The following is a 20,828-nucleotide window of genomic DNA, read 5'->3' on the forward strand; positions in this document are numbered from 1 at the left end:
ATCGCACGTGGCTTACAAATGAAAAGTCGAATTATTATAACATTTCGAATTTCTATTAAAAATTTCTCTTTTAGACAGAATGTTTTTCAAACCGTTAAACCAACAACATACCCTGATCTTGATCAGAGATTTTTCACTAGATTCCACACACCGCTGGATATATAATATAAGCATTAATGAACCCAGCGATGAGCGATTGCTTCATTTAGTAAACACTTTTGAAATGCTGCGTCAAGTCTTTCCTGACTTCGTGGCGCGCATACATTCAAAGTAGATAATGTCTATCAGACGTGAATGTAATACACACAGAGATAGAAGGTTATTACGCTCTTCACGCTTCTGGAATCATGGATAAAAAAAAAAGCTGTCTAAAAAGTATACGGCACGAAAAGTTAGACCAGAAAGAAAAACGTTCGAGACTATTGACCGGTTTAGCCCGACAAGTATGTATAATCTTCCATGTGATACGATCGGATGTAGCATGCAGCCAGAGTTCGTTATTGAGATGCCGCCTCCTCCGATCACGTGATTTTGAATCTCCCCTTTTTCCACGCCGCGGTTCAAATAGTCGTGTATAAGTTGGAGAGACACGGATGCTCATAGATGAAGTACGGACATGGTCACACGCTTACACAGGACGCACGACACTCTCTACGTGTATTCACACACCTACAAAGGTATTCATGGTACTAGTTAAAGCTCCACCGTGTTTCGTTTAAATAGTCAGTCCGATGGTGGCCGTTGCCCATCGAACGTCGACAGGACCATTCCGTATATTTACTAAATTATTCTCATTCCCATGGTAAAGAACCCAACGTTTAAACGCGTGTGACAGGGAATACCCAAAGTCACGCGCAGCCTCCATCCCCCAAGAGGGTAGATTGACCGTTTCGTCTCTTGCTAGGAGTGAAGAAAATTCAGGTAAGCGTTTGAACTGAATTTCATTCCGCAGCCCTCGATGCTCGTCGCGCGTGTCAACATCCTGGATCGTTTGGAATTTTTACATTGACAATTCTCTAATATTATTTATTTTCTTTCTTTCTTTTTTTTTTTGTTTTCTCTTTGCACCAACAGCATTTTGAAAATCATTCTGTTGCAAATACGAGTAAAATTGAAGAATCTCGAAATCCATTTATCGCTAATTCGCGCGGTATTACGGCCGACTCTCTATTTGTCTCACCTGTGTTTCCAACCCTTAGAGGGATACGGACGTCCTATAAATAGCCGGCGAACCTGTTCGGGTGTTGCGCACTGCAGCCTACTCAGCTGGGCCGGGTGCTCGCTAGATGTCCGTCGTCGTATCCTCACCTCGGTTTCTTGCGAAAACCTTGGCTTGTCAATAGTGCAACGAGTAAACGAGTGTCTCGAATTAATTGACGACAGGACGATAAGCTGAGCCGGCATTCTGGTTATCATTGTCTGCAATCGCGAGCAGGGTGAAGAAATCCGGAATCATCGAACGATAAGAGTGAGTAAAAATCTTTACCCTATTCGCCCGTTCCTACGATGCTTCTAAGCGCGATAATTTGATGGCGTATATCCTATACCCGTGCATTTCTGTTTACAACTTTCGGCAACTTGTAGCCTGTGACTGTCAAAATCCTTTAAAAATGCAACGCGAAATGCGATTATGTAGGTGTATATAGCGGATACCTAATTAAATCAGTTGCCAAGGTAAGCGCCTTTGCAAGTCGAACAACAGACACAAAAAGAAGATGTAACGTGTTGAGGAACAAAACGAGAGAGAAAAAGGAGATAGAAAAATAAACGTGTAGGCTGCAGCAGCCCAAGGTAGTCCACTGAGAGTCAAGGATCTTTTTTTACAGTTGTCAGATTTCGAGGAAAAATCCTTTTTCCATGTATAAAACGCGACGTCGAGATATATGACGACCCCGTCGTCGGAATGGGAAGTCGGCGATAACGAAACATTCATTCGTTATTTCATTCAAGCGATTCGCACGCCGCCGTTTTAAACGCGTACAAACTGCGCCGTTGCGAATCCGGAAATCTGTTCAAATTGACCCGGTGGATTTCTGCTTTTTTTACTTTTTATTGTGCTATCACCGGGCTGATCTCATGACACAAAACTCAAATTTACATCTCATAAACGGAAGTGAAGATCAAGATTCGACATCGATATACGTAAATCACCACGTAGAGAATATAACGAGCAAATTTTGCTCAAAACTGCAGATTTTGCTCAAAATAGGACCACATCAGGGTGTTTGGTAAAATATACTTCGCAAAATGCAGAATTTACTCAAGAAACAGTAAAGACCACTGTCTGCAGAGTAAAATCTGCTACATTTATTCTAACACACATAGCGACATGGGTATTTTTTACCAAAAACCTTGATGTGCATACTCCTTTTCTGCAGATTTAAGAAAAATCCGCTCTTCTTCTTGTCTCCGTGTGTAAGCGAAAGTCGGGGTTCTTAAACCCTACAAGGACCCAGCTTCCCTCAAACAGTACTAACCATGGTCCAATAATCTAATCGTTGTAAAAAAGAAAAAAAAAATCAACTATTCAATTTGACATTACCAGATACTGAATGCAATTCGTTCTGTAGTCCTGTAATAATACTGCAACGCAAGAGCTCGGATCTTCGTCTGAATTAGCCGTGATAACTTACCCATATAGCTCGTTTTGCCCTAACTTCCCCTGCTCTAAAATAGATGCCATCGTAACAAGTATACGTATATGAACGTATTACGTTGCTGTTTTCACACAGTGCCTGTGAAGCCTGGGAGTACGTAATCATTAATCGCAATCTGAATCAACCCATGACAAGCATAAAGATTTATGGACATTGAATATACACTCATCCCGCTTCTGATCTATACAAACATGCGTACGGATTTAATTTTTTCTCTAAAAGAAATCCACACACGTCTCTGTGACGCGTATTTGGAATATATACGTAGAATTCGTGAAAATTTTATTTTCATCACGAACCGTTTATCGTCAAACGCTAAAGATCTCCGATCCGAAAGAGCAGGATGGATAGAAATAACAACATGAGTGGAACTCCTTCCGGTAGCCGACTCGTGCATTGCCGAAGCACACGTTGGATTTGCAAATTCGCTAAATCGAAGCCTGTTAACCCAAATCTAGATCACACGACGCATGGTGCAATAACGTACGATCCAAGCCCTTCGGCGTAACTTCGCACTCGCAAATTGTACATCCATATAGTCCAATAAACGCGATGCAGTGCTCTTGTAACGAGTGTCGACTATGCGTTGACCCAATGATCCAGATATCTGAAACGATCTTCGCGATCGTTAATTAAGGACAGTGAATTGCTAGATGTATCGGCTAAAGTGCAACTAGCCTGTTCGTACCGACGTCTATCACTCGACCACTTGACCTTGCATTTTTTCACGACTTCATGCACATTCATAAACCACCGAAGACCTCGGAGATCGACCTTCGATCAATATCAGAATTTTATTAGCACTTCCAAAGTGGGACCTCGGGTGATACTTCAGATTTTGTACAAACAAACTGAGCACTCGATGATGATTCCAAATTCGTGGACAGTCGGCTCGTTATGTACACGCGTAATGTATACAAAAATGGAAATTCGATTCTTGCCGCAACGTGTATGTACCTATACTTACGGTGAAGGTATGCTTACGCTTCCAGGCTGAAACGATTCGATTACTTACCAGCTTATCGTCGACTGGGATTTTGTTTGTCGAACGTTTGCAGTTTCGCAATAGCAGAGACATGCCGTCGCGCGTTAAACTCTTTACGGAATAACCGCATCACGGTTGCCCGACGAATGTCTTCTATTCAAAGTTGTCAACTGGACAATACCCCGAGGGTTAGTCTTCTTTCAGTGACGATCGTTACTCACTGTTTTCCTACTGAACAAAAATAAGAATTGTTATTTTGTTTCGACTCTACTTATCGTCGCAACGATCGTGTCGTTTAATCTATGGTTGTTTCGAAGTGAGGTAGGTACTTGTTCCAATTCAACCCACCGACCAGGTATCATTAAAGCAAAATAGAATGCAATTACGTATCCTTTATAAATTTCGACTTTTATTACTTAATGGCTCATTAATTATAAAAACACTGGAGGACATTGTTCCATACCTATAGCTGTTTCCGATCATAATTGATACTGTTTGTGCACGCGCGTCGTGTATCCATGCACATTATACCTATACATCCATTTACGACGGTCCGAACCCATCCCCCAAGCGTAACGTCCGTCATTCTCTGATCTTCGGCGGACTCGCCAAATCGACTTTGGTCTCTGATCGTTGCTGATCGTGCATTGGTGAAGAACACGCGGTCTAAGAGCTCGGATTAATCTTGGTGGTTTTACGGTGAAAATCATTTTTGCGCAGGTCGATGACAATCATAGACCGTAAAATAGGAAAAGACCAATGTTCTATTTTATGTTTAATCTAAAATACGGGCAGTAGCACGAATCGAAGTTCAACGGTGAGCGAACAGAGCGCTCTTTTATCGATTCTCATTGTGTTTTGTGATTTCTCAGATGATTACCCGACTCGTCTCCCTCTATCTTGTGCTCGCTCTCCTCCAACATGGGGCACAAAGCAGCGTTCTTGTGGCAGACAACACGATGTCTCGAATGGTGGAAGTTAATGCGGGAGCGCCATTCTGCGCTCTCTACAACGACCGAGGCGTCATCCAGAGGATGGTGCTCGGAGCGGATCCTCGAAAAGTGCGACAGATGTCTAGCAATCTTGTCGCCGATCTGGAACAAACTTGCAAAGAGTCACGGAATCGAGGAAAGGTATAACGTGTTCGAAGTGCGATTAGGCACGTCAAAATTAATTTTACTCTAATTCATGCTGTGTGAATGCTACAAGTTATCCAAGAACTAGTCTCTCATTATAGGTTTTGTAAAGGTACAACTATTACTTTCATACGGTTAATTGGTTTCTCTGATAATTGAACTTTTAACGAAGATGTAGAAACGTGAAAATATTTATAATCTTAACGCGTGTTTCAAACACCAAATCGGTTTATCCTCTTTGGCAGGGTACGTATACGGAGATCCGTTCTCAGTTGATAGAAAAAAATATTTGAACATATATGTATTTTTTTTTTTTTTATTGCTATTTATGCAACGATTTAAGATTCTGAATTATACTGAAGATGAACGCCGAGTAGAAATAAATATTTTATTACTCTGTCATAAACTTCTAATACGTTAGTTGTCTGACCAAACGACTTACACTCTTTTTTTTGCGCTATTGACTCTGAATTTAATAATTTTATGATCGTGGTGCGGTTACATTTTTCTCGGCAGAAATAAATTTGGCTCCGAGTGCGATGAGTCACGGCGTTATCAAAGATACATGTTTTAGCCTGGGTGAACAACGATGCGGTAAAAATTCCTTTCGAAAAAATCCAAACTAGTAGGGACAGTCAAAAAAATTTTGATTCGTTCACGGAGAAATATGATTCACCCAGCCAGCAGGTTTAAGTGTTTTAATATAGAGACGACACGACAAATTCGTTAACCAACGAACTTGCTGAATCAGAAATTCACCATTGGCGCTGTACTTACTTGCAAAATCTTTGGTATTGCGGTAGACAACAATTTGTTGCTCCACACGGAAAAAAATTTAATGCAGATTTTGCGTCAGTGTGGTAAATATATGGTCAGCACTTTTTTGGAGTCAGATCTGTGTCAATTATGGTAGATCTACTTAATTAAGCATATTGTACCTCTTATTATCGTATTTGTAAATCTTGCCACAACGGCAGTAGATTTAACTTAAAAAAGTCGCTGCCCATAAATTCACCACACCAGATGTACAATGTGCATTATCTTTCGTTCCGTGCAGGGAATGCTCTTTTCCCCGTGAATCACTCCTTGCAACCTCGAATCCGTAGTTTGAACAAACTTTGACTTCTGTCGTTCAATCAGAATCAAGCCCCCGGCGGTCTAATTTACCCGGGAACGAAGTGGTGCGGTCCGGGAAACATCGCGAACTCCTACGACGATCTCGGTCAGCATGCAGCGGAGGATGCTTGCTGCCGAGAGCACGACAACTGCCCGTTGACGATCGGACCTCAGCAGTGCAAGGACGGGATTTGCAACAATTCACCGATAACAAGATCGCATTGCGACTGCGATGCCAAGTTCCGTAGGTGCCTGCAAAGCCTGAACACCGAAGTAGCGAACACCCTGGGAGCTTTGTTCTTCAACGTCGTTCAGGTCACCTGCTTCAAGGAAAGACGTCCCTGCTCTCAGTGGCAGCGGTGAGTGACGCTCAATCGCAGATTTGGCAAAATTGAAGATTCACCGTCTCGATATCTGCAATACCCGATATTTTTTATCCTTTGATTATATAATTCGATCTGACCCTCGCGACAATTACACTCCTGATAATCGTCTCTTCTGGAACACACTTCCCTTTGGTACCGTGCTATTGATTCGTCGGGACGAATTCATCAATCTGCATTTGCGTATCAAATTTCTCAATTCACCGCTGCTCATTCCGCGTATCGAACAGCATGTGAGTCGTTATTCTATCGCGTACAAGTGATTGTATGAGACGCGAAAACATCCGGCATTTAGCCCAATCGTGACCCATGCCAAAAATTTTATACACACGTGTCAGTCGGTATATTCAATGCGAAAATACGACGCGACGGTGCGCAGGACCTTCAACACGATAGATAATTGATATCTGTCGTGTCTGCGAGCAGGCAGTCTATAACATCGGAACTGTTCACTGATTGAGCTAATTCGAAATATTATCCTGCCAATTCCGTTCACTTAATCGATGCAAAAATACCTAATTTTTAAAATACCGGTTGTAACTCGAAATTTTTAAAAATTTTTACCAATTTCTTGAATAATTGAACTCCATAATCTCAAGCAAGGCTCTTCCGACCTTTCATTTTCCTCTACGAATCAGTGCGTATCCTCTTACATCCTTATCTTTTTCCGGCTGTAATAATCGCATTGCGTTCGAAGATAGGGTCTAGGTTGAACTGAGACCAATTCGAATCAATGCCTGACCTTTACCGAGGTCAAATTGCACAATCACGGTACATATATCGCAACTGATTACGCAGGTCATACTCAATCCGTATCGTTTCAGTTGCTACGAATTTGGCCGATCGCCGTTGTTCGGAAATTATTCAACGGGGGACTCGAACCGGAAGCGGAGTGAAGTACAATACTTGAGGCTCAAGGTGGCTCTGGCTAAGATTGGCTTGTTCAAAATCCGGCTGTTGCTGGAAGCGTTTTCCAAGTTTTCCTCGTTTCTAAAGTTGTAGCCAAACGCGCGCCTCCGTTTCGCGTGGTTCTCTCCGTAAAAATAATTTCTTGCCACCTGTCTATATTCAACGACCAACGCTATATCTGATTCGAAGATCCGGTACCTTCAATACAGCATCCAAATTCAAAGCGGAACTCGAAGCGGATCACTTCGAAAATGTACAGTGAAGTAAAAAATGATTTGCCGATGGGTGATGGGTTATTTTGTATCGTTTATTCTGGTAGAAGGTGATGTCGGTTGCAAGAATTTGCTATTTTATTTTCCAGCTGCTATACTGCCTATTTGGAGTAGAATGGGTGGCGGTGCAAAACTAAAATATTGTTATTGCGATGCGTTGAACTAAGGATAATATTCGCGGACGATTATTAAGGTGCGATTTTCCTTTTCTCGTTTCAGGAATGGCTACCCAGAGGCGGAATCGAACCGTCTTTGTTCGCAGTACAAGTTCCGGCCAAGTGACAAATACGTGCCTTTAATGCCAGTAAATATTAATAAATGAATTCGTAAGCAGCAAGGTGTTAACCCGCAAAACGAACCCTGAAACGATAGATTTATTTATCATAGATCTACCGTGATCCACTGCAGGGTGAATTATTAAGAACAGCACACGTCGATCGGAGTGCAATATTTTTTGCGGGTGAAATGTTATTCCACGATTATAAACCTACCCGCGAGTTGTTATTCGTTAAAAGTCCATATTCGATGTAATTATTATCACCGTCGCTTCTTCCTGGAATTATTTTTTATTTATTATCTCAGCGACGTGACATAAAAAGTGGAGGTTATAACGGTGGAGTACAAACAGTCGTTGGTAAAAAAGAAAAAACAAAACCAATAAAGGAATGAAAAAAAGAAGCATAAGACAACAAAAACTGTAATGATAATAAATGATAACGAAACACCGAGAACGCGTAAGTCTTACGAAATATATATTATACATCTTTAATCTGGATTATACGTGAATTATAGAATATTTATTGACATAATAATGATGTGATATGAACTGCGATAACCAGCAACGAAATTACAAAATTCTATACATTTGTCATTATACGTACGCAGTAATATACGTACCTCTAATGTTACATAATAAGGATCATACACGTATATTAAATGATGCCCATAACACGCATGCATCTCAGAATATAACGGTAGCTAATAGTATTTATATATATACATATATTTATACACAAGTTGTGAAATGACTTGTAAACATTTACCCCGTAATCAATATTAGTGAACAGCTCTACGCTGCGGGTAATATACTATATTGTACGGTATTGTACGGTACTCAGCGGTATTTCCCTCGGGAGTAGAAGGAATAGCCTCAAGGCTAATTAGTATTGTACTGTTAAATAACTGCAGAGACCCGTAAAGTAATAAAAATATATTCAGACACGATTATGGGCAGAATTTTAAGCATCAAGAATTTATGCTTTTTGCATTGGCTCGTTTATCAATGGGTATATTTTTCTATAAAAATTTATTCGGTTCAAATTGCAAACGGTAGTGATTGGTAAAATATCGTTATGCCATCGTAAAGTATCGTAACGATCAGTGATTTTCGTTGTAGATGATGTGATCTGTTTGTGGATAATAGCTGTAACGATTTAAGTGGCAATGATGGATTTACGCGCGACTTTATATCGTCAGAAAAATTGAGAAACATTCTACTGATTGAGGGAAGTTGCGGCTGGTGTACATTCTGTTATTAGATACATAACGTATTCGTATAAAGTGTTTAAGATTGTTTAATTATATGTAATATTTGGCATAAGTATGTTGCAGAGTCCTAACTGCGCAGTCGGTTTAAAATTAAAGAAAATAGAATAGACATATCACGTAATTATGCACGATATCGGATTTAATTTATCTTTCTAATTAGCATGTAATACAAAGAGTATATGTATATATATTATATATATTATAGAGAATAATAATATGAAGAGAATTCTGATATGAAAAAAATATATATATATTATAATAATAATAATAATCGTCGGATCCGTGAAGTTAATTCGCTTTAGAAATACATATTTTATCATTAAAGTCGGGTAAAAACCAGCCTTATTATACGCAATGCATATGATTTTTTTATTTAACCTGCATGATTAAAAATCACGACTAAATTATCGTCTGACTAAGTCAGACGTATTTGTATCCACTGATTAATGTCTATGTTATTTATACGCGATTAATACGAGTAGAATTTGGTGAATTTTCTATAACGATGAAATTGTAGAAGTGTGAGCTGGTAATTTTTTTTTATTTCAAGCTACAAATTACAAAGTAAGAAAGATTATCACGCGGCAATCATGCACCTCTGGATTTTTCCTGATCGTCAATGTCGTACATCGCATTTAATTTCCGTACGACGTTCTTTGTTCTGTCGGAAATGAAGTTGTCGACTTGGCCAAGGATGTTCACCATTTGAATCATTCTCTCGAATCCCTTGTTGACCCTTTCCGCTCTTTCCAGTTCCGTCTCCTCTCTTTGAGCCGGAAAAGCTGCCCTGGAACCGAGCACCGTTTTTTGCAGGCTGCCCTCTTTTTCGGCCACAATCGTCGCGAGTTTGTCCAAAACATTTTTGTGCTGCTCCGTGAATTCCGCCGCATCAATGGTCGAACAACCAATCTGTGGAAATCATCTCACGCTGAGTAAATTTGTTTTTATTACCGTTAACGTCAAAGGTACTTTTAGTTCATTTTTTCAGAAGTATAAGTTCATCCGATTCTGGCAAATTTCCATCTCTTATTCTTTCTCATTGTCAAGATTACGCGATTCCGTTAATAGATAAACTCAACCTCTACTTACCAATGAAAATGCGATGCAACCAAGCAGGATACGTGACTGAAAGCAATGAGACGACATGTTCTTTGATTTATCTTTTTCTTAATTCGAAAATTGACTTTCAATCCCAACAACTTCCTCGTGGCAGCGTGAAATTTCTTTTCTAGGTATTCTATCTGTTCGCCCACGTCACTGCACGATTTTCCTAAAATACTTTGAGCTTAGAATATTTAGCGTACACCTCAGAATATACAAGTTTCAATCGTGTATTATACTTTCTCCAAGGCCTGTAACGTCGCCGCTGAAACGTGTCGGTGAACAAACGCGGCGACTTGTGTCGACGAAAAAATGCGCCACCCAGCAGTTAATAACTCGAGTTTTGTGTGCCACGCCGCGCGTATGCGTTTCATTTCTGCACTTAAAGAAAACATGAGCCACAAAAAATGCTGAGTGTGTACTTACAATTTTCGCGTGAAATCCGAGGTGACGCGTCAGTGATACCATCCCTTCTTTCGCTGCGCTCTATAGAATTCCAGTAACATTTTCCCAATTAGTATCCGATCTCTTAGCGATTTTGGCCGAGAGCATAAGTACCTTTCATAGTCGCTGTGTAATACCTATGGGGGTAAAATTGCAAATGAAAATGTTCCAACAAAGTATTTTGCCCTCCTTCTCTCTTTAAGCACACCATTCGTTTTGCACATAGAAATACACAACTATTGAAGCGTGGTTTATTACTTCACACCTTGAACGAAAGATAAGGAATTTTCATTATGTCTGGGTTCAAAGCAGGCGCTCTGGCCGTCACTTCAGCTGCCCAAAAAATGCACCAGTAAGCCAGTGCGAAAATTTGCAAGCGCATTATTTGAGCTGGATTTTATTGCGGATGAAATCTTATCCATCGTCCAGCTGTGACCTGGATTGGACTTTTAAGTTTTCAATTCAACCGAATGTTGATACGAGTACGGGTTATGTATCGCAAAAACATTGCGCCACGAAACGAAATTCAGGAAATAAATAACGCGCGCCAGTCACGTCCCTGGTAATCAGTTCAACTGTCCAGCTCTCGGTTGAGAAAATAAAAATAAAAATGGAATGCAATACGATGCGTTTGCATCACTCCACAATGTTCCCAAATTACGGCTATTTTTTCACCGTTATTGTCATCTTGGCCGTCTTATCTAATCAGGTAAACAATCATTCCTACTGTACCAATTTATGAAAATTGATAATTCGAAAATTTGGTGATTTTGAAAAATTAACGACGGAGCCTTGCTCCACTAAATCACCTAGCCGCCCTGACTCTGTTGTCGTTAATTTCTCTCATCGCCGGTGAGTTCGAATTTGTTTTCCTGTGCCTGGTATGAACGTATAAGAAATTTCGTTTCTTTAAGCACTGTGTATATATAGGACTGTAATGTGTAGATGGAAGCGAGGATTCAAAAGGGTAAACACACCATCTAAACATTACAGTCCTATATATACACAGTGCTTGAAGAGACGAAATTTCTTATACAAGTACCAATTTATCCTGGAGTATCTGTAAAATTTTCATTGTGAAACGTGCGAAATACTGCAAAATATGAGTATATTTAAATCTTGGTCAAATCTTGGAAGTCCGTTGCTGAACGCGATATAAAGAACGTAATTTTGCAAAAAAAATCTATAATCAACTAAAATGAATCCTCTTCTCAGCGAAAGTTTTTCGCTTTTTTAATTTTTTAACGCAACGAAATAAACATACGTGAGTTTTTATCCTCGGCCGACTAAATTTTCTCAGAATTCTGACTGTTTATTGCTTCAGCATTATGTCACGTATACACGGAAGCGGATCTCAAATTTTGCAATTTCGTTATGAGTGTTTGTACGATGAGACACGTAAAAACTCTTCCGTTCCCTTGATTAAAACTCCTCATCAAGCTAGATTGCCCAATCATTCCATATGGCCAAATCACATTTTCATTGTTCTTATTGAGTAAAAACTTTTCGTAGACGCTGGCTAACCCAAAACGAGAGATTAGATGCTGCGGCAAATTAAAAACGAATCCTCCGCGTGGTCCTGCAGGACTCAACAAACTGACCTCACTGATTGTTAGCGCGTTTCTCAAAGCGGCATCCCGTCTTTGGAAATATATACCAGAATGCTTGAAGCCACCTCCACCGATCGTCAAGTTTGCTAATAAAACCAATGAGAATACGAAAAGAAAGCGGCCCATCGATCACGACGCTATCAGCGACGACTTTGACGAATAGCACTAGAAGAATGCTGATAATTTTTTTTCTGGAGTACAAAATTAGGTAATTGTCAAAAGATATGTTGTCCGAAAAGGAAGTATATAGTTCATTACCATATCCGATACATTTTTTTCAGTTCATTACGTAACAGTTGCCTAAATATTGAGTTTACATAACTTAACCACCGCATCACATGTAATATGACACGATCAAAGGTGTCTTCAATGTATAGTATCAATGTAATATCGTACGTTATTAATAAAAATATATTCTCCCGATCATTCTCGAATGAACGTTTCATTGGTTGTTGCTCTCGTTACAGAGGGAGTTTCAACCGAGAATACTACCTCCACCCAAATTCACTTGAAAATATTTCAGGGGGTGTTGTACTCGATTTCGACGTGGATTTGTACGATTAGATATCTCTAAGTATCCAAGTTCAGCTGTAATACCCTGTTTTGCGTTGCGGTGCACAGCCTCTGATAATAACCAAAATAGAAGACACTTAACGCATTCGGTAAGTACTGACTATAGAATTCCATTAAGTTTCCCAAATTCAGTGCAAGCTTCAAGTCATGGTAGGATGTGGTAAGAAGATACGATGGTTCATGAAAAGTCATCGAATTTATCTTGATCAAGACCAGAATATTTGGACAAAGGACTGTTGCAACACACAGTTGAAGATTAAACTTGGCCTGACGTCAGGACGCATTATTTATCGACAGAAAAGCTTTCAAGCGAAGTTTCCTTCTCTATTTATTGAACAAAATATCTGGAGCATTCGAAAAAATTGGAAAACTGTACGTGTATATAATAAGTTGCATCGAATCGTTACATGTATCAATGTCGTTGGTGGTCATGAAATGGCGGAACAAGGTTTGTCGTATACTTAAAAGGTAAGAGGTATTGAATAAATTCAAAATACATTGGATTATAGTTTACTCGTGAAAATTGATTGATAATCATAGCTGCAAAAACTTTTATTACAGATCAGAATCAGACGGTATTCCATTTGTTCGAGGGTTAACTTGGGACTCTATGATATACGCTTTGTGATTTTCTGCATTCATTTTCCACGAGATTTCGGATTGAAAATCGTCGTATAACTTCTAATCTACAATGTGAACTTCAAAGTTTTGTCTTTAATCTCTGATTTGAGGTCTTTGGCGGCCCCGGCCGTAATCTCAACCACCTTCTTCGGCAGTTTCGGAATATTTTTATAGGTTAGATCGACTGCCCCGTTGGTGGTCTCCGTAGTCGATTCCGACTGTTTCACTGTAGCACCTGATCCTCCCAGGAATTTGGACACAAGTTGAGAAATTTCACCATTGTTTGCTGGCATATAAACTGAAATGTTGTCCGTTGCCTTGGTCAGTTTGTTACTGAAATCGTCCCACATCTTTCCCATGTCAGGACCCCCGATCCTCATCTAAAATTAAATCCATCGTTAAACTCTTCGTTCAAAAATACCTCAATTTCCGCATATCATGGTACACATCTATTAATTTTTCCTGAAAAACCACGTACCCAACAGACCAAAATTTCGTGCAAATGCCAGTGTTCACAAAGTATTCAATGAATGAATATAACTATGTACTGATACAGTAATACAATTAATATTTACTCGAGGAAACAATTGGTGGAAAGAATATAGTTGTGTCAGTCGAACAATTGTGCGAATCTACCATCAAGTTATAAGTTCAGAGGCCATAGTACTCTTGCTACGTATGCAGTTATTTCATTAGAGTTGTTATCGTTGTTATGACCGCGTCTATCGAGTCCATCATTGATATTCATGCTAGGCTCAGTTTTCGCAAAGTCATCGTAAATTATGGATTCGAGAAAGGTCGAAACATTATTCACAAATTTGCAACGTAATTGACACGTCTTATCGTTCCAAGATTATTAGGCGTAAGCTTTTTTGGAATTAGGTTAATTGGGTTGCTTATGAAATAATAAACATAATTCAAGTTTTAGTTACACATTCGTTACACATCCCAACTCCAGAAATAATGGTATGAAAAAATTCTTACTCTGTGTACAAATTGGACCAGAGTTTCGAGAAACAGTTCCAAGTTCAACAGCAGTGTCTGTAAAATGAAGTTTTTATAAGGGTTTCGTTGTGTTTGAAAAGTTGAGGATTGAAAAAACGTTCAAATTCTTCGCAGAGCGATGGATGAAGATGACCGAATGGAATTTTCTTCCAGCCTCACGTAACAACTTTTCTCGACGTGCTGAAATGTTATACGATCGCGGTGTTGGATTAAGCTAGCACGCGTAAGTTAGTACGCTCAATTTTTACATGAAAAGAACATTCTTGCTCAAAGTAAGCAGCCTCTTTTTCAATCCGCGTGACGAATTGTAAATGCCGGATAGTGAAAAATTGGAATCAGAATCGCGAGCCAAGTACAGGGCGAGCCTCGAGTACCGGAGATCATTGCTAGATGTTCAGCTAAAACTCACATCCTTGGTCATCTGTTCGATGTAGCTCTGGACGTTGGTGACGAAGACCGAGCTGCGCTCCTTCAGAGCTTTGACAACGGCGTCATAGTTGGGGCGAATCAGGACCTCGTGGAGGTCGGTACCAAGCTTCGCGATGTCGGTTTGAGCCTTGGTTATCAATTCGTTCACGGATACGGGGCTGGGAGCACCTGGTTGCGAGGGCATCGGAGAGCTTCGACACGCGCCGAGAGCCAGGGTGAAGACGAACGTCAGAGCGAGAGTCGAACACTGCATATTGCTGGTTTCTAGTCGGAACTGAGTGAACCAAGAGACTAATGGTGGACCCGAGTTTGCAGGATGCTTTTATAGGCCATCCTTATCGACAAGGTGGAGGGCTATGAATGCACTATCCTTAATAGCCCATAACCTGCGCGCCTCTTTGTGCCGAGTCACGGTGTATATTTTTACAAAGTAGAGTTCTAGATCTATGAGATCGTTTCCGCTTTTCACTATCAATGTAACGACCGACCCTGTCACGTGAAATGGAAATAATCATGGTTCTCGTCCCGCAAACTCATTACGTGACGACTAATTGTCACGTACAAAGTACTGGTTCTGTGGTAATGCTCGCTTGGGGTTGCCAAAGTCGTCTCTGAGCTTAGTCAAAAATGGAGTCGTTGAAAATAGTCGATTATACACAATCGACTTTCAAGTGATGACTTTTCGACGTTTTTTTAACTAAATTTAATATCTGATGGTAAGATAGCAAATAATTGATAACTTAAGTTCTTCTTCTTAGAACCCGTCCTAAAGTACCAATCAAAACGCTGTCTTTCAAAATATTATTTCGTCGTACATACTGGTTGTACAGTTAGTCGATAGTTGATAACCGTCATTTGGTCATTTTCAACACGATAATATTTATGTCGACCTATAAAATATCTTTTATTGATAATTAATAAAGATTTTTAAAAAATTGACTCAAAACGAAAATTCACTTTCAAAGACGATTAGTCGATTTTGCAAGATTCAAATTCGATCGACAAATAGAAAGTTAGCTTTTCGCGTGACTTTTCCATTCCTATGATCGGTCAGTTAATAAAGGAAGATAGTTCAACTTGTAAGTAATAAAAAAATTGAACTTACCAGATGGCAAATGTCACAATCGGCTTGAATTATACTCGACTCATTTTCAATCGCGTCAATAAGCGAGAATGCTATTTTCATAAAAATACAATTTTTTACCGTTTCATACGAAAGTAAAGAGAATACATATTTGCTCTTACGACACTCCAAGTAGATTTTGAACCATAAACGAGAAATATAGCTCTGGGTAATAAATCATACATAGTATGAAAGTTCGAAACCAAATTTTGAATTTTCGGATGCTCAGAAAGTGACGTCACTCAAAATTTTTTTTCTCCTGACGTCATCGATCCATAGTAATCGTAACGACGAAAATCAGCTAACCGAAATCCTCAGTCTGGAAACAACCGCGCATTAGAGCGGACGGATGAGAATCGCGATCCGCGGATTTCCAGTACCGGGTTCTCTACCTCCTGGATCCTGCGCTCCGGGTCCGCTACCTGGTGAAACTCGAGTTCCAGGACTTGCGCTCCGTAGTTTTGGCTGTCCAGGTCCTTTACCTTGTAGATTTCGACAATTCCGGTTATTGCCGCACGTTTACAGATGAGAACGCTGTTTGGTTTTTTGGTTTCAGATTAACAGAACAGCCGGAATCATGTTAGCCGTCAACCTACGCATGTGTGTATTTCGAACGCTATAAAGTCGATTCCAACCTATATTTTATCTTCATAAAGTTCTTAGAGACTGTATAAATGTTAATAACTATATTGTAAAAATTCAAAGATGGTGTATCTTCATAGTTCGACATAAAAAATCTACAGGAAAAACAAAAACATAAGACGGTCACACGGTAGTTCCCCGAATCCAGTGGAAGCTTCAATTCACGGTGGGATGTGGTAAGAAGATACGATGGTTTATGAAAAATCATCGAATTTATCTTGATCATGACCAGAATATTTGGTACAAACGAGTAATAAAACACACAGTTAAAAATTAAACGTGGTTTCACGTCATGATGCATTATTTATTGACAGAGAGACTTTCAAAAGAAGTTTCATTCTCTGTTTATTACACAGTATATCTGGAGCATTCGAAAAAATTGGAAAACTGTACGTGTATAAAAGAGGTTACATCGAATTGTTACATGTATCAATGTCGTTGGTGGTCATAAAGTGGCGGAACAAGGCTTTCGGTATACTCGAAAGGTAAGAGGTATTTATTAAATTCAAAATGCATTAGATTACAGTTTATTCGTGAAACTTGATCGATAATCACAGCTATGAAAACTTTTATCAAAGAATAAAATAAGACAATATTCAATTTGCTGAAGGGTGCATGTGAACCTGATAACTGATCAATAGCGAGAAAACAGGATATGCTCTTTGTGAATTTCTCAAATTATCCATTCATGTTCAACGAGGTTTAGGATCGAATATCGTCGTATGACTTCTAACCTACGATTCATGTTTCGATAATTTCTCTTCAATCTGGGTTTTGAGCTCCTTGGTGGCTTCGACCGTAATCTCAACCGCCTTCTTCGCCAGATTGGAAATATCTTGCTTGATTGGTTCGGCGTCCGTCCTGACAGTCTCCATGACCAATTCCGACTGTTTCACTATAGCGCCCATTCCTTCGAGGAATTTCGACTCAAGTTTGGAAATTTGATCCTTGGCGACTGGAATCTGAGCTGATATGTCTTCCGTGGCCTTGGTCAATGACATCTTGAAGCCGTCCCACATCTTTCCAATCTCAGGACCCTTGGCTTTCAACTGCAAATAATTAAATCCGTCAACAAACTCTCAGTTCTAAAATATCTCAATTTCCACACAAGATTCTCCATGCTAATTAATCTTTCGTGAATAACCACGTACCCGACAAACCCAAAATTTTGTGCAAACGGTTAGTGTCCGAAGAGTATTTAAGGAATGAATATAACTATGTACCGGTACAGTAATCAAATTATTATTCAAGCGAGCAAATAATTGATCGAAAGAATGTAGTCGTGTCACTCGAACAATTGCGCGAATCTACAATCAAGTTGTAAGTTGAGAGGTCATAGTACTCTCGCTACGTATTGACTTATTTCAGGACAGTTGTTATCGTTGTTATTACTGTGTCTATCGAGTCTATTACTGATAGTCATGCTAGGCTTAGTTTTAGCCAAGTTACAATAAATCGTGTATTCGAGAAAAGTCGGCACGTCATCAACAAATTGGCGACGCAATTGGCACGTTTTATCGTTCCAAGATTAATTCGCGTAAACTTTTTTGAAAATAGCTTAATGAGGTTGCTTGTAAATTAACGAATAGAAGTCAAGTTTTAGTAAAAAATCATCGTATGCAAGCACTTTTACGTTATATATGTACATACTGGATCAGAGTCTTGAGAAACAATTCCAACTTTAAGAGCAATGTCTGTAAAGCGGAGTCTTCGTAAGGCTTGGATTGTGTTGGGAAAGTTGAGGAATGAAAAAAACGTTCAAATTCTCCGGAGAGCGAGGCATGAAGAAAACCGAATGGAATTTTCTTCCAGCCTCACGTAACAACTTTTCTCGACGTGCTGAAATGTTATACTATCGCGGTGTTGGATTAAGCTAGCACGCGTAAGTTAGTACGCTCAATTTTTACATGAAAAGAACATTCTTGCTCAAAGTAAGCAGCCTCTTTTTCAATCCGCGTGACGAATTGTAAATGCCGGACAGTGAAAAATTGGAATCAGAATGGCTAGCCAAGTACAGGGCAAGCCTCGAGTGCCGGAGATCATTGCTAAATGTTCAGTTAAAACTCACATCCTTGGACATCTGTTCGATGTAGCTCTGGACGTTGGTGACGAAGTCCGAGCTGCGCTCCTTCAGAGCTTTGACAACGGCGTCATGGTTGGGGCGAATCAGGACCTCATGGAGGTCGGTACCAAGCTTCGCGATGTCGGTTTGAGCCTTGGTTATCAATTCGTTCACAGATACGGGGCTGGGAGCACCTGGTTGCGAGGGCACTGGAGAGCTTCGACACGCGCCGAGAGCCAGGGCGAAGACGAACGTCAGAGCGAGAGTCGAACACTTCATATTGCTGGTTTCTAGTCGGAACTGAGTGAACCAAGAGACTAATGCTGGACCCGAGTTTGCAGGATGCTTTTATAGGCCATCCTTATCGACAACGTGGAGGGCTAAGAATGCACTATCTCTAATACCCCAGAACCCCTCGCGCCTACTTGTGCCGAGTCACTGTCCATGTTTTTCCAAAGTGCAGGTTCAGATTCCTACGATCCTTTCCGCTTCTCGCTATCAAAGTAAAGCCTGACCCTGTCACGTGGAACAGAAGCAAACACGGCTCTCGTAACACAAACTCGGTACGTGACGTCTGCAACGTTGCGTTCAAACTAGTGGTTCTGTGATGGTGATAGTTCAGTCAATAAGGGAAGAAAGTCCACCTGCAGATAAAAAAAAATCTGTGACTTACCAGATCGGCAAACGTCGCAATCGGCTTGAATCATGCTCGACTCATTTTCAATCACTTCGATAAACGAGAATTCTATCTACATGAATATTGCAATATTGTAATTCCTTATTGCGACATTTCGCGACCGTCGTTTATAATGTCGACGGTGCGGATACAATTTTTCACTATTTTACATGACGATAGAAAGAATACTCATTTGCCTTTGCAATACTGTGATTAGATTCTGTACCATAAACGAGAAATATAGATCCGGGTACAGAAAGAAAATTCGTTTTGTAGCTGCAGCGATCAGAAAATCTAATATGAGTCTACCGATCTTCTTTATTGTGGTCACGTGTATGAAAATATATTCTTTTGTAACAATTACAATAATTTGACGTTGGTGCAACAATAAATTGATGTTGAGCCGTTATTCAACTAAAAGAGTGTAGTGAAATAAACGGACAGATTTAATGTTTCTATAACTAAAACATGCAATATTGTCAACTATAAGCACGCTGAATATTAACATGTACCAAGTTTTCTTGTAATTGCAGTGATATTTAATCTGTTATTGTAACAATACCCGCATTTTACCAGAAGTTTCTAGTAATTATACCAAATGGATTTTTTCTCAGTGCATCTATCGCGTTTTGGGAGTTCGAAATTAATTCTCCATTCTTCTCTCGACACCCTGTAAATTAGACTGGTCCGAAAGAAGGGTCTATTTTTTTTTCAAAATCACACGTTTAATAATTGTAGGTAGAGGAAATAAGACGTCTGTTATCATTTGAGCCCTTAATATGAATATTTAGGGTTCCTGAACGCAATTTTTCATTTTACATTTAATTAACACAAGAAAATAATATTATTTATTTCTGAATTTTGTAGCACAGTAACGAGGCAATGGACATAAATATCCGATACACATTTTTGTAGTTAATTTAATTTTGTACAAAAAGGGTTTTGTTATAATTTCTCAATAACTAAACTCTTTCAATAGTTATTTAAAGTTAAAGTTAAAATCATGTAAAATTTCCTTTTCTCGAGATTAACAACGAAAATACTAGATTTATCACAAAATATTGTGGGTTTTTTTATAACGCATTTCAACTGTGTAAAATCATGCTATTTAATCAATTTTCATCCTGAGCAATTTTTTCCTCTAAAAGGTGCTGTTACAAAATTCAGAAATAACTAAAATTATTTGTTCGTGTTAATTAAATGGAAAATGGAAAATTACGTTTATGAACCACGAAATATTAATGTCAAGAGCTCTAATTACAGCAGGCGTCTTATTTCCTCTTCCTACAACTACTAAGCATGTGACTTTGAATAAATAGCTCATTTTTTTAAACTAGTCTACTGTAGATAGCAGAACCGACAATTGTTACGAACAACAAGAGTGCACTTAGACCTTCAAATAAGCATGGAATATTTCCTGTAGTGTTTAATCATCGTCTAGAATAAACTGCTCGCACACTGCGTATAATTATACCATTGTTCGTTGAAGCCAAAACTCGAATGTAATCTGGCCATTATAAACGGCGATTCAATTAG

At 39.4% G+C, this 20,828-nt stretch overlaps 4 protein-coding genes across 11 annotated transcripts; 1 reads left to right on the forward strand and 3 right to left on the reverse strand.

Moving 5' to 3' along the window:
- Window positions 1–577: 577 nt before the first annotated feature.
- LOC124177867 (acidic phospholipase A2 PA4) lies at window positions 578–8,079 on the forward strand. 6 transcript variants are annotated; one of them, XR_006869682.1, is made up of 6 exons: window positions 578–677; window positions 1,200–1,468; window positions 4,515–4,775; window positions 5,919–6,253; window positions 7,102–7,439; window positions 7,678–8,079. XR_006869682.1 is itself a non-coding variant. In XM_046560759.1 (5 exons), exons 3-5 carry the CDS (start codon window positions 4,515–4,517, stop codon window positions 7,778–7,780), a joined length of 699 nt encoding a protein of 232 aa, XP_046416715.1. In that variant the 5' UTR covers window positions 703–921; window positions 1,200–1,468; the 3' UTR covers window positions 7,781–8,079. The 6 variants fall into 6 exon arrangements, 1 of the variants encoding a protein (XP_046416715.1); XR_006869681.1 differs by lacking the exon at window positions 578–677 and adding an exon at window positions 695–921; XM_046560759.1 differs by lacking the exons at window positions 578–677; window positions 7,102–7,439 and adding an exon at window positions 703–921.
- LOC124177871 lies at window positions 7,924–12,315 on the reverse strand. The gene is made up of 4 exons (XM_046560765.1): window positions 12,076–12,315; window positions 10,534–10,688; window positions 10,096–10,131; window positions 7,924–9,915 (listed from the first exon to the last, which is right to left on the reverse strand). Exons 2-4 carry the CDS (start codon window positions 10,573–10,575, stop codon window positions 9,595–9,597), a joined length of 399 nt encoding a protein of 132 aa, XP_046416721.1. The 5' UTR covers window positions 10,576–10,688; window positions 12,076–12,315; the 3' UTR covers window positions 7,924–9,594.
- A 931-nt stretch (window positions 12,316–13,246) lies between these two features.
- Window positions 13,247–15,146, reverse strand: LOC124177868. 3 transcript variants are annotated; one of them, XM_046560760.1, is made up of 3 exons: window positions 14,770–15,146; window positions 14,340–14,396; window positions 13,247–13,735 (listed from the first exon to the last, which is right to left on the reverse strand). In XM_046560760.1, exons 1-3 carry the CDS (start codon window positions 15,040–15,042, stop codon window positions 13,421–13,423), a joined length of 645 nt encoding a protein of 214 aa, XP_046416716.1. In that variant the 5' UTR covers window positions 15,043–15,146; the 3' UTR covers window positions 13,247–13,420. The 3 variants fall into 3 exon arrangements, 2 of the variants coding, with proteins under 2 accessions (XP_046416716.1, XP_046416717.1); XM_046560761.1 differs by lacking the exon at window positions 14,340–14,396 and having other exon boundaries at window positions 13,248–13,735; window positions 14,770–15,145; XR_006869686.1 differs by lacking the exons at window positions 14,340–14,396; window positions 14,770–15,146 and adding an exon at window positions 13,834–14,325 and having other exon boundaries at window positions 13,599–13,735.
- A 1,674-nt stretch (window positions 15,147–16,820) lies between these two features.
- LOC124177870 lies at window positions 16,821–19,201 on the reverse strand. Its single transcript, XM_046560763.1, has 2 exons — window positions 18,623–19,201; window positions 16,821–17,603 (listed from the first exon to the last, which is right to left on the reverse strand). Exons 1-2 carry the CDS (start codon window positions 18,893–18,895, stop codon window positions 17,289–17,291), a joined length of 588 nt encoding a protein of 195 aa, XP_046416719.1. The 5' UTR covers window positions 18,896–19,201; the 3' UTR covers window positions 16,821–17,288.
- Between the last annotated feature and the right edge of the window lie 1,627 nt (window positions 19,202–20,828).

Source organism: Neodiprion fabricii, chromosome 3 (assembly GCF_021155785.1).
Source record: "Neodiprion fabricii isolate iyNeoFabr1 chromosome 3, iyNeoFabr1.1, whole genome shotgun sequence".
Classification (NCBI taxonomy): domain Eukaryota; kingdom Metazoa; phylum Arthropoda; class Insecta; order Hymenoptera; family Diprionidae; genus Neodiprion; species Neodiprion fabricii.